Source organism: Tasmannia lanceolata, unplaced genomic scaffold, assembly GCF_043159265.1.
Source record: "Tasmannia lanceolata isolate RefF3 unplaced genomic scaffold, GAP_Taslan_0.1 ptg000019l, whole genome shotgun sequence".
NCBI classification, from domain to species: domain Eukaryota; kingdom Viridiplantae; phylum Streptophyta; class Magnoliopsida; order Canellales; family Winteraceae; genus Tasmannia; species Tasmannia lanceolata.
The window spans coordinates 2,196,887-2,210,585 of NW_027518696.1; the positions used below are offsets into that span (position 1 = coordinate 2,196,887).

Consider the following 13,699-nt stretch of genomic DNA (forward strand, 5'->3'; position numbering starts at 1 on the left):
TTATAAATATGTAATTCTCAATTCGGTTTGATCATGCCATTGAAAATGTATATATTTGCTATCCAACCAATAAGTATCAACATGCATTTTTAAACAACTTTAATGTCTGAAACTAACATATTTATCATTTAATCAAATATGGCTTTTACAATTTAATGCGCTAAAATATAAAATACTTCACATGCATTTTTACTAGTTTTTAAAAAAACCAATTGAACCGCTTCATGATTCAACAAAGCAGATCCAACTACATTAAGTTGGAACCTAGACATGCAACAAGGTCCATCATATTCAAAATCAAGTCCAATCGAAAACTAGACTAAGCGGCTGTTTGGATACACGTATTTTAGGCTGTGGCCCATCTAATGGACGGTTTGGATCATCCTATGGTGCGGGCCACACGGTACTTTTAATAAAGTGAGGAGTGCCTCATCAAAATACAGTAGTGCTAATAACATTTCCCCTTTTTTAATAGCTGTTGAAAGCTTTTTGGGAATTACAACAACCCTTATCAGCTAATTAAGAAGTATAAAATGCAACGAGGAGTGCCATTGTTAAGAAAAGTGCAGATATCAATTCCTTTCTTTCTGTTGTGATATTTATGTTATCACAATGATGCAGCTGTTAAATGTGTTTTTTTATCGGTAAGATGGGATTAGGCGGATCCCTACCAGAAGAAATGATTAAGTGTTAGAATAAGAAATGATTCTAGGAAGGATTATTCATCTTCCTAATCTTACGCACAAGAAAAAGGAATTCTCCATTTGGTATTGTGATACTTTCTATTCCACTAGTGCAAAATATAAATACTATTACGGTGGCATTTTTATGTAGGGAAGTGATATATCCGCCCTTTTTTATTACTTGGGACACCCAGCAGCAGTGTATCAAAGACTGCACAGGGGCTGATGTACTTCACATCATAAGGATTAAATGGGGCTGATTGCCATGTACACTTCTGCCGGGTGTCCCAAGTAATCAAAAGGGGCGGATATATCACTTCCCTTTTACTCAACTGAGATCCTATCCTATTTTAAGACTGCTCTCTTAGTTTCGGCGATTCTCATTCCTTCTTTATTTTCGCCACGGGATTCCATTTTAGAAGCATTTTCCAAACATTATATTCTGCATATGGTCAACAAGGGATTTGCTAGCGACTTTCGCAGATAGGCATTTTGCGGCAGGTTGTTGCCTGAGAGAGCAACACCTCACATGAATTAAATGAATAAAACAAAATCTGCTGAAAAGTGAGCAGAAGTGGCTGTTCTCTCATACAACAGCCAGCCTCAAAATGCCTTCCTGCGATGGTCTCTAGCAAATCACGGTCAACAAAATATGCATAGTGAAAAGATATAACAAAATTTTATGGGAAATGTTATCAACACAACCTTATCTTGATATTTGCACAAACCCAATTGCTTTTCTTCTTTAATTGCCTAGCAAGAGTTTTTGGGAAATGTAATAACCTTTTGACAGCTCTTTAAACACTGTGAAACTACCGGTAACTCCAAAAGCTGAAGCTGTTGGAGAAGGTGTTCTTTATTCTTTTATACTTTAACACTCCCCCTCACGTGTGACCCCTCTTTTTAGGTTTGGCCTACACGTGGCACATGTGACCCCTCTTTTGAGTTTGGCCCTTTGATGGATTTTTGCTATCAAGGAGGTTTGAACTCAAGGCCTTTTGATTTGATACCATGTGAAACTACCAGTTACTCCAAAAGCTTAAGCAGTTGGCGAAGGCGTTATTTATTATTTTATACTTTAACAAACACTAAGGCCATCTATGGCAGCCAAGAAATTTTTTTCATGGTGAGAGAGGGGTAGGGTGGGTGGGTGGGTGGGAGGAGAGATTTGAGAGGGCATGAAGGAGTTGAGGGATGAGAAGTGGCTAAAAAAACAGGAAAAATTCGAACATCAAACTGCAGATCAGAACCCAAACTAAGCAAAGTGATGAAACAGGTAACATAGAACAAACCAGATCCTAAAGTTAAATCACCACACCAAAGTTTACTCTCTAACAATCTTCATCAACCCTCAAAAAGGAAATTGAGAGTCACTGCAAGAGTGAATCATATAGTAGTTTTGTGCCAATGCGACAACATCTTCACATGTTTTCAAGTTATTTTTCTAAATTGGGTCCCAATCAATTAGCAAGAAGATCAAGGCCTCATTCATGTCAGGACATGGTTGGAGGAGAAACACAACCACCCAAAAAGCAAAAGAACAAAGAAAAAAGAAGCGAAAAAGTTCATCCCCACCTTCATGAAAAAACTTCAACACCTTTACACCATACTTTTTCTATTCTGCGGGTTCAATGGAAGATATCCCCTTTCTTAGTGCTCAAGTATTACTGAACAGTATATATAGCAAAGGAAGAAAGCTGTATCTGTATCATTTTGTATGGCTGTACATCTATAATCCATCAAGTTCCATACAATATATGTTGTTTGGTTTCTTTTCAAACTTACCCAAGAAAAGCAAAATTGATATATGTGTAGAGATATGTAGAGAGAGATAGAGAGAGTATGGAGAATAAACATTAGCATCTGTCAGCTCTAGTGATCTTCAACCTCTTCACAGTAGTCAAAAACATCCTGCCAAAGGAAAACATAAGCAATTTAAGAGAAGAAAAATGAGAAGAAATTTTTTTTAAAAAAAAGGTTACAATGGTGTCTAATTGAGCTTACTCCCAAGGAACATCCCCCACCATCATCCAATCTCCTTCCTTGTCCTCATAAGTTAACACATGGGTATTGGAAGACAGTTGAGCAAAATCAGGACCTATATTAATTGATTGAAATGAAAATGGAAAAAAGGGCTCTTTATTAGTTTTCACCAAAAGAATTGATTCAAATATTCAAATGAAATTATTATCGATGCCTTTGATTTGCCGAAAAATCATAACCAACATCAGATGATAGTATGATACATATATGACAAGAACCCATAAAAAAAAAAAAATTAGAGTGCACAATAGCAAGAATTGTTAAGATTGCCTCTTAATTTCTCTTGACTTACAGAGAATGGTGGTTCTAAACATAAGTTGAAGGGTCCTTATTAAGCCCGCATAACCATCATGCGCGAATAGATCCAATTTTCTGCCAATTGGAACACCTTCCATGTAAACCTTTACAAAAAAGTTTTCCTGATGCCTTTGATTTCCATTCTCTTCAAGCGTGCTCCTGAGGAGTGGTTTGATCGGTGGCCAGTCAGAGTTTTGTTCCCTAAAAAAATTTGAATGATTGATGTGATAATGATGGAAAAAAAAAACTTGATATAGAGAACTGAGATGTGGGTATGGGTAGAAATCCTATCACCAGGGAAAAGAAAGAGAGAAAAATCAAATAACCTTGATTCTGAGTGCACTAATACGTGTATAAAAGGGTAGAAATAAGGGGAAAATGGAAATGGGGATGGTTGGTAACGGTTGTTGAATACTGATTGGAGTGGAAATTGAGATATGGGTATGGTTTAAGATGTAAAACAAGGAGAATAGCAAAGAGAAAAACAAATGTTTATAGCTATTAGTTTGCTAGGCTCCTGAATGGAAAATAGAGAAAAGGGTATAATTCCAAGTTTGCTGGCACATGATAAAGGGGAGAAAGGAAAACTTAAAAAGAGTCTGGTTGATTAGATGTAGGAAATGGGGGTAGAGAATTTTGAGAAATGTGTATGGTTGAAATTTCTTTCCCAGTAAAAAAAAAAGAAAAAAAAAAGAGAGAAATCAAATGGGTGTGATCATAAATATGACAAAACATGGTAAAAAAGAAATGAATGAAGAAAAGAGAGAGAAATGGAAAATGGGTATGGTTGGTTTAGTTGTATCTACCTTGATTTTGAGGAGTTTTCAGGGTGAGAGTTTGAAATGCTAAGCCCCAGCCTTAGATCTGTGCTCAAATCTCTGTGTGAGGTAGAGACAGATGATTCAGAAGAGTCAATGGAAGAAGACAAATTGCTAGGCCTTCCCATTAGAAAACACAGAGAGAGAGAGAGAGAGAGGCGCCACCTTTGGCTATATAATAGGGAGGAGGAGATGAAAGGAATTATAAAGGGAAGTAGGCAGAGAGCTTTAACAGACTTGTTGGTTTGAATTGTCGTACAAGTGGGAGACATGGACACGTGGCAGATGTGATTTGGCTCCTCTTAACCGACTTAGCTAATAGATGGTGGCTTTGTAGGTTTGCAACCCTTTTTATGTTCTTATATACAGTCAAAAAGAGGTGTTCAATCACATTAATCCATATGGATTATTTTTCCCATGCGTTTGGATGATCCATTCCACACCATCCCATAAGATTTTAAGGGCTCTTCCAAATATTCTGCAATATTCCCAAGTATTCTTCATTGGACAGCTTAGGGATTTGTACATCTTCTATAACTAAGGGTAATATAATGAAACTAAAATGGGTACAAAAATAAAATTAAAAGTTATTTAAGGAACAAAACTGTGCTACTTGTAATTTGTAATTAAGAAAATTTAATTTTGGTGATTATGATTGTAGATAGGTTTTGATGTAGGGGGTTTCTAGTAGTTTTCCATGAAATCCATAGTTGCTCGACCACGCACGGATGGGTCGGGACATAATCGATTGGATAACCCTAGTGGCCCAACTAATGGACATTTTGCATTGAACACAAACCATCGGTAATTTTCGTCGCTAACCATCAATTTAAAAGTTATCTAGCCAACCATTGAGATCCTTTGATTGATACGATCTATGTGTCATGGGACATTTGCAGAAGGGTTATACCATAAGTGCGCAATTAACCAACATGGCTTTGTGTGACTGGCCTAGTACTACCTGTTCTTTGGCTTGATTAAGGGATGAATTAATATATAGTAGAAATTATATATTGTGAAATTGTTCATCGGGGTTAGAGGGAAACACAAATAAATTAAAAACTTAAATGAATGAAATCAAACGAACAACATAAGAGATTTACATAGTTCGTTACATTCTGTGATTATGTCCATGGAGTAAAGTACAACATAAGAGCTTCCACTACATGTGAAGATTACAAAGTACAATATACCCGAGAGGTTTATGAACAAAACCTTATATATAATCTCAGCCCCAATTCAAGTACATTTGTTTAACCCAAGCACGGAAATTATACAGTTTTTCTTTTATGAAATTATCCCTATTTTTGTGTTTTGCCCCAATCCCCCCCCCCCCCCCCCCCCCCCGGGTGGTTTCAAGGGCCCTGCGCGTCCGCATTGTAACGTTAACGTGACCATAGGGGATATACATGGGTAGAATTGAGATACAAATATAAGACATATATAAGACATTTAATAAGATTGGTGATATAACTTCGGGATCTTTTATCGGATATCAACATGTAAGAAGATCGGCAAATGATAAGGCGGATGCGCTTGCCAAGCGTGGTGTATCTAGTGGTCCTATTAGGTGGTTTGACCACCTTCCTCCTTGAGGAGTGGTGTGCCGTTTATTGTATATTTCATCTCTTTTGTCTTCTCGTTTTATATTATAAATGTGGGAGTTCCATCTCGGTCTCCTGTTTTGTTTTGTTTTTCCATCATTTATAATATTACCATTTCAAAAAAAAAAAACATTTAATAACATTATTGTTATTCAGGTTACATAAGAATGAGCATCTTTACAATATACATTGGCCATCATTGTAGCTCAAGACTTGTTATAGTAAAACAAATTTGCCATACTTTGAGCATTATCTCTAGTCAATATACTGACCTTTCATGCACATCATATGATCTATTTTTCCCTTTCCTTTTTGGTATGACAAGGTTGGGACCATGAACCGAAAAACTCATGGTTACAGATACACTAGGTTATGTCACTTGGCGACCTTTTAAGATTCTTCTTCTATGCCTTGCCAGCCCCGGCATGCAGTTGAAGCCGATAATGACACGCATTTCCGATTAAATCAGCCTCTCAACGACTCCAATTTTGGTTTTATTGTTGTGGGATTCTATTATTCTATACTAGCTAGGAAAACGATGTTTCACACTAATGTAAACCTGATTATACTCATTTTTTTTTGTATTTATCAAAACTTGTGGTTGTCTACTAATTTTATTAGATAGAAGAAATAATTAGGTCCACCAACTATATATTTATCAACATGTATTTCGTTTTAGGTGAAGTAATGTGATTAGTAGTATGCCCTCTCTATATCTATCTATCTATCGGCTAAGAAACTCGACTCGGACAAGAACTCGGCCAAGGTGGAAAGGGCAATTTTTCATTAACGTAAGCTGATTAACAAAGTTTTTACTGATTTGGTAGGGCAAACCTTTTTTTTTTGGATGAAAGATAACTATATTGAGAGTACAAATACGATATTACAGATTCAAACCAATGGGGAGAGTTACCCCGAGTAAAAAGAGTCCCTCAATGCTCAAATTGGTAGGGCAAACTCGGACTCAAACGCGCCAACTTGTCCAAAGTAGAGTCGAGTCGACTCGGGGTTGTTAATTATTGACTTGAGGTTTTTTTACTAATTTTATTAGACAGAAGAAATAATTAGGTCCACCAACTAAATTTTTTTTTTTTTTTTGGAATGGCAAATTTTATAAAAGAATCAGAAGGGACACCCGAAAGGGAATACGCAAAGTTACAGAACAAAAAATAAAAAAGGTCCACCAACAAAATATTTACCGACATGTATTTCGTTTTAGGTGGAGTAATGTGATTAGTAGTATGCCCTCTCTCTATATCTATCTATCTATGGGCTAAGAAACTCGACTCAGACAAGAACTCGGCCAAGGTAGAAAGGGCAATTTTTCATGAAAGCAAGCTGATTAACAGAGTTTTTACTGACTTGGTAGGGCAAACCTTTTTTTTTTTTTTTGGATGAAAGATAACTATATTGAGTGTACAAATACGATATTACAGATTCAAACCAATGGGGAGAGTTACCCCGAGTAAAAAGAGTCCCTCAATGCTCAAATTGGTAGGGCAAACTCGGACTCAAACGCGCCAACTTGTCCAAAGTAAAGTCGAGTCGACTCGGGGTTGTTAATTATTGACTTGAGGTTTTTTTACTAATTTTATTAGACAGAAGAAATAATTAGGTCCACCAACTAAATTTTTTTTTTTTTTTTGGAATGGCAAATTTTATAAAAGAATCAGAAGGGACACCCGAAAGGGAATACGCAAAGTTACAGAACAAAAAATAAAAAAGGTCCACCAACTAAATATTTACCGACATGTATTTCGTTTTAGGTGGAGTAATGTGATTAGTAGTATGCCCTCTCTCTATATCTATCTATCTATGGGCTAAGAAACTCGACTCAGACAAGAACTCGGCCAAGGTAGAAAGGGCAATTTTTCATGAAAGCAAGCTGATTAACAGAGTTTTTACTGACTTGGTAGGGCAAACCTTTTTTTTTTTTTTTGGATGAAAGATAACTATATTGAGTGTACAAATACGATATTACAGATTCAAACCAATGGGGAGAGTTACCCCGAGTAAAAAGAGTCCCTCAATGCTCAAATTGGTAGGGCAAACTCGGACTCAAACGCGCCAACTTGTCCAAAGTAAAGTCGAGTCGACTCGGGGTTGTTAATTATTGACTTGAGTTTTTTAAATAGTACTCTTTATCTCTCTCTATACAAGAAAAGAAGCAAAATAGAGCAGCCAAATGATTCTTGTATCAAAGATGCTCTCTATTTAAGGGTTACACAGACAGACCCTGACACAGAATTTGAACTCATAAATGGGTCAAAAGTCTCGATACAGTAATTCCTCTCCCTCTAAACATGTGATGACTTGAAGTGACAAAAAATGGTGCTAAACCCCATCAGAGAACCTGTTTAAGTCCATGAAAATTGATGTCTTGCAGGCCCAAAAAGGCCACAGATGACTTCAATACAGTTACTGTTCACCAACTCTTTTAATCTCCAGCCTGAAACAAGTTCAGTGGGGACCTCAGAAAGTCTCACCCACTACCTAATCTCCTTCCCAATTTAAGAGATATTCTTCGCTATCTTGATGGGTAGTAGTAATATGGAAGAGCAGGTACTCCATTTCGCCATTTCCACATTAGCTACAACAACTCAACATTAAGGAAATTAAATGCTTTTCAACAAAAAAGTAAAGGTATAGTAAGGTGTGTAAGCAATTCAATTGCATTCCATTATTAGCACGCAAGAAAATTATGCCTGTCTCTATCTCCTTCTATCAAGAGGGTAGACAATGTACCCCTCTTTCTTTCTAAGGTTCATCTCTTTTACTTTTGTCAACCACAAGCAAATCCAGAAAAAGGACTCATCTAATTAATTTGTGCTTTTACTTAAAAGAACCAACCAAATAAAGCCACCAATTAATTAATTTATTATCATAATCCCTCCATATGATCCTCAAACCGACCGAGAGCCAACGCCGAGCAGACATGTCGAGCGGTGTGGCCCATCAGTGAAAACTGACCCTGTCTTTTGACGATCATCAGCATCATTAATTCCTCCGATATAATATATACTATAGTAATAATAATATTAACAAGGATATAATTATATGCTATGTGTAAAGAGGGGGTTTGTCTTTCCACCACCCCCAAACAAAATTGAACACCCATAACAAACATAAGTCCTATAGAATATTCTCAATCACTTGTGCATCTACTGATACTGTTAGGTTAATTAAATCGCTTTAATTAGTTACTAAGATGGATCTTGAGTGGCTACCCAATTGAAACTGTGGGTTTCTAGGGTTCCCTAATCTTTCCGCAATGCCATTGGTATATGAGTTAGGCCCCGCAAGTATAGTACAATATGGCCTATATAGTTACATATTCGCGGAGCTTGCTCTGTACCGTATGGGTGGGTAAGTGCTGTAGGGATGGTATTTTGAGATGATTTTATACCAATGTAAGAGAAAGAAAAAAGAAGAAGGAAGAAACAATAGGAAATGATAAAGTGCATTTGGTTAGTTTCAAGAAGTACTGTATAGATTTGTAGAAAGAAAGGGGGTTGTTCTAGATTAGTAGTGTGATAATAATATTATTAATATAGATTTTTTTTTTAATAGAGGAGACAAGATGGGCATGTGGTTTGAAACTTTGGAGTTAGAAACGTGAGTCATGGCACGTTGGATTTGATGGGAGTGTTTAGGTCTTAAACTAATCAAAGACAGCCTCTCAAAAGAGAAGACATGAGAGTGACTCAAGGAGACATGCAATCAACTCAATCCCGGTCAAAGAGGAAAAAGCAACCCCGAACAACCAACAAATCTCTCTCTCTCTCTCTCTCTCTCTCTCTCTCTCTCTCTCACTCACACACACACACACAGTTATTTTTCTTATTAATTTGTATCAATGAAAGAGGAGAGCTAACTTGCTCCCAAAGAAAAGCCAATGGGGAGGATTGAGTTGTACAATGGCGAATAGGAAAGGATAAAAAGAAAGGGGTGGGTTGTTCCCCCAATGTCGCTTCTCCCTTAGCCATCTTTCTCTTTCTCCAATGACTTTTGATACATTGCACTTTGTGTGCAACTCAAGCATATACTTTGTATTAAAACCTCAAAGATGAAACCGAACAAGAAGACATGGTGAGAGTTGGGTGATGTTGGTTTTAAAGCGGAACCTTGTTTGATGAGTTCCATGTCTAAGCCCCAATGGGACCACCTTCCCAACATCTCATTACACTGCCCCCATTTAGCCAAACATGGATTTTCCTTTGCAAGCCCAATAAAGCCATTTACAAAGCCTTATTCTCTCCCTTTCTTCTCTTTCCAACGTCTAGATTCCATTCATTCTCATCATGTCTAATCCTTCCTTTGTGCTTTGATTTTCTTCAGTCAAACTTACTATCACATTTGATTTTCACATGTAACCTTGTCCCATGATGGGTTCCAAGTAAGGGGCATGATCCCATTTCCTGCCTTGCTTTATGGACCTCTTCCTATTTCCCCCAATGGGTGGGGTGTTTTGGCCAAATTTAGTCTAATAAAGTTTATTTATCGACTTAAACAAGGTAACTTAAATAACCAAACGAAATAAATACTTGAGATCATACAGTAAGAAGCATTTTAATGACAGGTGCATGAGAAGCCTTATCCTTTATCCATGGTCAATCCGCAGGTAAAAACAACTGGTGGAAAAAAAAAAGTTAATATTTTACCGGGTTTATTTTATCACTGCCAAAAATTAATTTATATCAGCAGTGTTATGTGACTGCCACTATATTTATGTCTTTTTCCTGCTTGTCATAGAAAATCACAAGTAAAAATATAATATATCAGGGGCTTTGTGTGACTTCTGGTATATGTACACCAGTAAAACCCAATTTCGTTGTAGCACGACTTAAGTCATAAATATCATTCTCAGGAATTTCTCGGCAAGGGAAAATCAAAAGATATATTAATTTTTTAATTTATATTGGAAAATGATAAAAGTAAAATTATTGAAATAAATATATAAAAACATATAATTTAAGAAAAAATTATAAATTAAACATATCGTAAAAATATCATGATATTATCAAGATGTTTTCATTGTAAATGATAAATATTAAAATATCGCACACTCTTTAAAATCAAAGGATTATTTCGGAATTTTGTCGTTTTACCGAAATGCTAGCATAAAATTGCAATATTTTGAAAATATCGGAGATATTTGTGACATGGAATGTGGCGTTGGCACCATCCGAACCCTTCACTCATCTCATCGTGGAGATGACATAAGCAGAAAATCCCACATATTAGGTGAACCCAATTGTTCGATTGGCGCGGTGAAGAAATAAATAGCAATGTTTCACATTCAAGTTCTATGATCAAATGATTATAATTGTTCTAGGAAAGATATTTTCATGTTATGTCATCTACAAGTCGGCAAGTCAGGTCAGAATTCTCATGCTCTTTAATCATAAAACAAAAATCTTACTTTCAAAACAGATAATAATAAGTCACCAATGGGAACAAGAAGACCACCAAAATTAGCCGGCTTAAACACATTGGTGACTTGTTCCCATTTTCATTTTCCACTCAACCCATCTAGAAGGATATATGCGGATTTGACGATAAGACAAGTTATGGCCCTACTTAGTCTCTCCCAGGGACTTCTTTTCTTCCCTTGCAAAAAATATGTCTATATTTTACTGATGGGAAAGACATTGGACAGAATGACAGCTGATACTAGGATGTTGTATACTTGTTTATATCAATCTAGGGCCATTTACAACTTTCGAAAAAGAATATGATATCGACACCCTACGTTTTGATAACAACACTCCTCTCTTTGTGTCTAAGCACTTTGGGCCTGTCTGATTGCAGGATAATTTTTTGGGGAAGAACTTATTCTTGAATAAGTGCTTATTCAGCATTTGTTGACCAATTGGCCTAGACAGAAACAATCATAGAATTTTGTTACCACGAGGTCCACGAGATAAAAATTAAAAAGTAGAAAAAAAGGGAAAAAGGGAAAAAAAAAAATCTAGAATACCCTTATTTTGTAAAATGACTAAAATACCCTTATTATTTTATAGAAAATAACTAAAATACCTATATTTCATAACAAAAAACTAAAACACCATTATTTTATAAAAGGGAAATGATTTCAGCGCTCCAATATCTTGATAAAGATGCGCGAAGCATCTTGTCGTGTAGTATTTAAAGCGTGGAATACTATGGTTCTCAAAAAGCTCTTACAATCGCTTCAAACACTACGCGTCAAGATGCTTCGTGTATCTTTATCAAACATTGGAGTGCTGAAATCGTTTCCCTTATAAAATGATCAAAATATCTCCTATCTTTACAAAATTATCAAACTACTCATGTCTCATAGAAAATGACTAAAACACCCTTATCTCATTAGAAATTAACTAAAAAACACCCTTATCTATGTTGGACAAATCTATATCGTTTTACAACTTTAATGGAAGTTTTTCCCTCCCCAACAGTCACATTCGTGGGTCTACATAAAGGGGAAGGAACATCATTGCTAACATATAATTCTATACATAGAAAAGTGATCTAGACAGACGTTTTGGGGTGACTTTTGCTAATAGAAAAATAAAGAGATTTACACAGAAAAAGGGTTATGTTTTCTGGTTTTGCTTCATTCTTTCATTCTGTTCCTTCCGTGTCTGAGCACAGTTCTAAGGTGGTTCTGGGTGGACCAGTCAACGAGTGCATGTGGACTGGAGTCATATTTGGCTGTTTTATCTTGGAGCGTCGATTCGCGGATCCCGGTTGCACCGGTAGGGGGCGGATACAATTCTTAATGAGAGTAACCATGTGGCACGATTCAGCCTTCTCTCTTCAAATCTGATTTTTCCAAACGGTTTTCATCAAAAGAGATAAGTGCAGTCTGCTTTTTCATGTTTTATTTCAATTATGGTTTCATTTACAGTATATGGATTTTTTGGCTTCGAGTTGCACTATTTTGAGGTTGAGTAACATGTTTTCGGTTCGAGTAACCTGTTTTAGGTTCGAAAAACTTGTTTTGACTTCGACTTTCTATTTTTTGGTTCAATTAAGCATTAGATCGTTTTTTCATCATTTGTTTATAAGATATGTAGAAATCTGATCTGTTCATTTTGTCCAACAATCTTCAGAATCATAATATTTGGGCTTCTTAAGATATGAATTTTTCCAACAATCTATCTCACTGGGAAACTCAAAGTTGGTCCACCCTGCTGACCCAACCTTGATTGAATAATCCTAACACTTGATCTAGTATGCCTCATTTAGGGTTTTGCCAAACACAGCTTGATTTTCTAGGCCTTTAACTCGTCGTGGTATCAGGGCCATGTGGCTTGCTTCACAATGTAATTTTGCCATATTGTTCCTTCAAGCATGGTTTTAAATTTCGTCCAAAATCCGAAATTTCAAATTTCAGTGGGGACCGAAACCGAAATTTGCCGAAATTTCAAATTTTCGATAATTTTAGTTTGAAATTTCGAGAAAATGTCATTTAAAAAAAAAATGTTTCAGAATTTCGTCTGAAATTCCGAGAAGAAGGCCGAAATTTCCGATTTCGCCGAAATTTTGGATTTCGGTGGGGTTCAAAATCAATACCGAAACCAAAATTTAAAACCTTGCTTTCTAGAAACACGTGCAAAATGCCATATAGTTTGATATTAAAAGGTAATTAAATGGGTCGGGCCACCCTGAAAGCCCCCAAGTGAACCACCTTGAGCCCGTGATTGAACTGATTTACTCGGACTGGGCTTGGGTCAAATCAAAGCCCATTTTAAAATATTGTATAAATTTAACATATAAAATAGGGAAAATTACATTTACACCCCCTCTAGTTTCTGACACATTCAATACTAACCCTGACTTTCAAAGCGTGACAAGTACACCCCCTGAGGTTTCAAAACATGACAAGTACACCCCCTTCGTCAACGGCCCATCAGTTTAACCTAACGGAAAGATTGAAACTAACCATGGTTAATATTTTGAGGACAGAAATACCCTCATTTGCAGAGGGATTAAGGTTACGCCATTTCCCACCGCCGTTGTCGCACCTCCGGCCACCGCCGCCGTCGCCACCTTCGGCTACCACCGTCGTCACCATCTCCAACCACCGTTATCACCACAGACAATGAAACCCCACCCCATGGCTACATCAAACCCACATTTCAAGAAAAAAACATTGATAAAAATAAAAAAAAGCCCTGAAATATTAGGGTTTATGTGCAAATCATTATAATGGTGTGAATGAAGACAAATAAAACTCCTAAATCGAGGGTTTATGTTGATAAATAAACAA

At 36.5% G+C, this 13,699-nt stretch overlaps 1 protein-coding gene across 2 annotated transcripts; it reads right to left on the reverse strand.

The window, feature by feature from the left end:
- Positions 1-2,235: 2,235 nt before the first annotated feature.
- On the reverse strand, positions 2,236-4,052 carry IAA31 (indole-3-acetic acid inducible 31). 2 transcript variants are annotated; one of them, XM_077362534.1, is made up of 4 exons: positions 3,830-4,052; positions 3,019-3,182; positions 2,688-2,781; positions 2,236-2,594 (listed from the first exon to the last, which is right to left on the reverse strand). In XM_077362534.1, exons 1-4 carry the CDS (start codon positions 3,967-3,969, stop codon positions 2,540-2,542), a joined length of 453 nt encoding a protein of 150 aa, XP_077218649.1. In that variant the 5' UTR covers positions 3,970-4,052; the 3' UTR covers positions 2,236-2,539. The 2 variants fall into 2 exon arrangements, with proteins under 2 accessions (XP_077218649.1, XP_077218648.1); XM_077362533.1 differs by having other exon boundaries at positions 3,019-3,224; positions 3,830-4,045.
- Between the last annotated feature and the right edge of the window lie 9,647 nt (positions 4,053-13,699).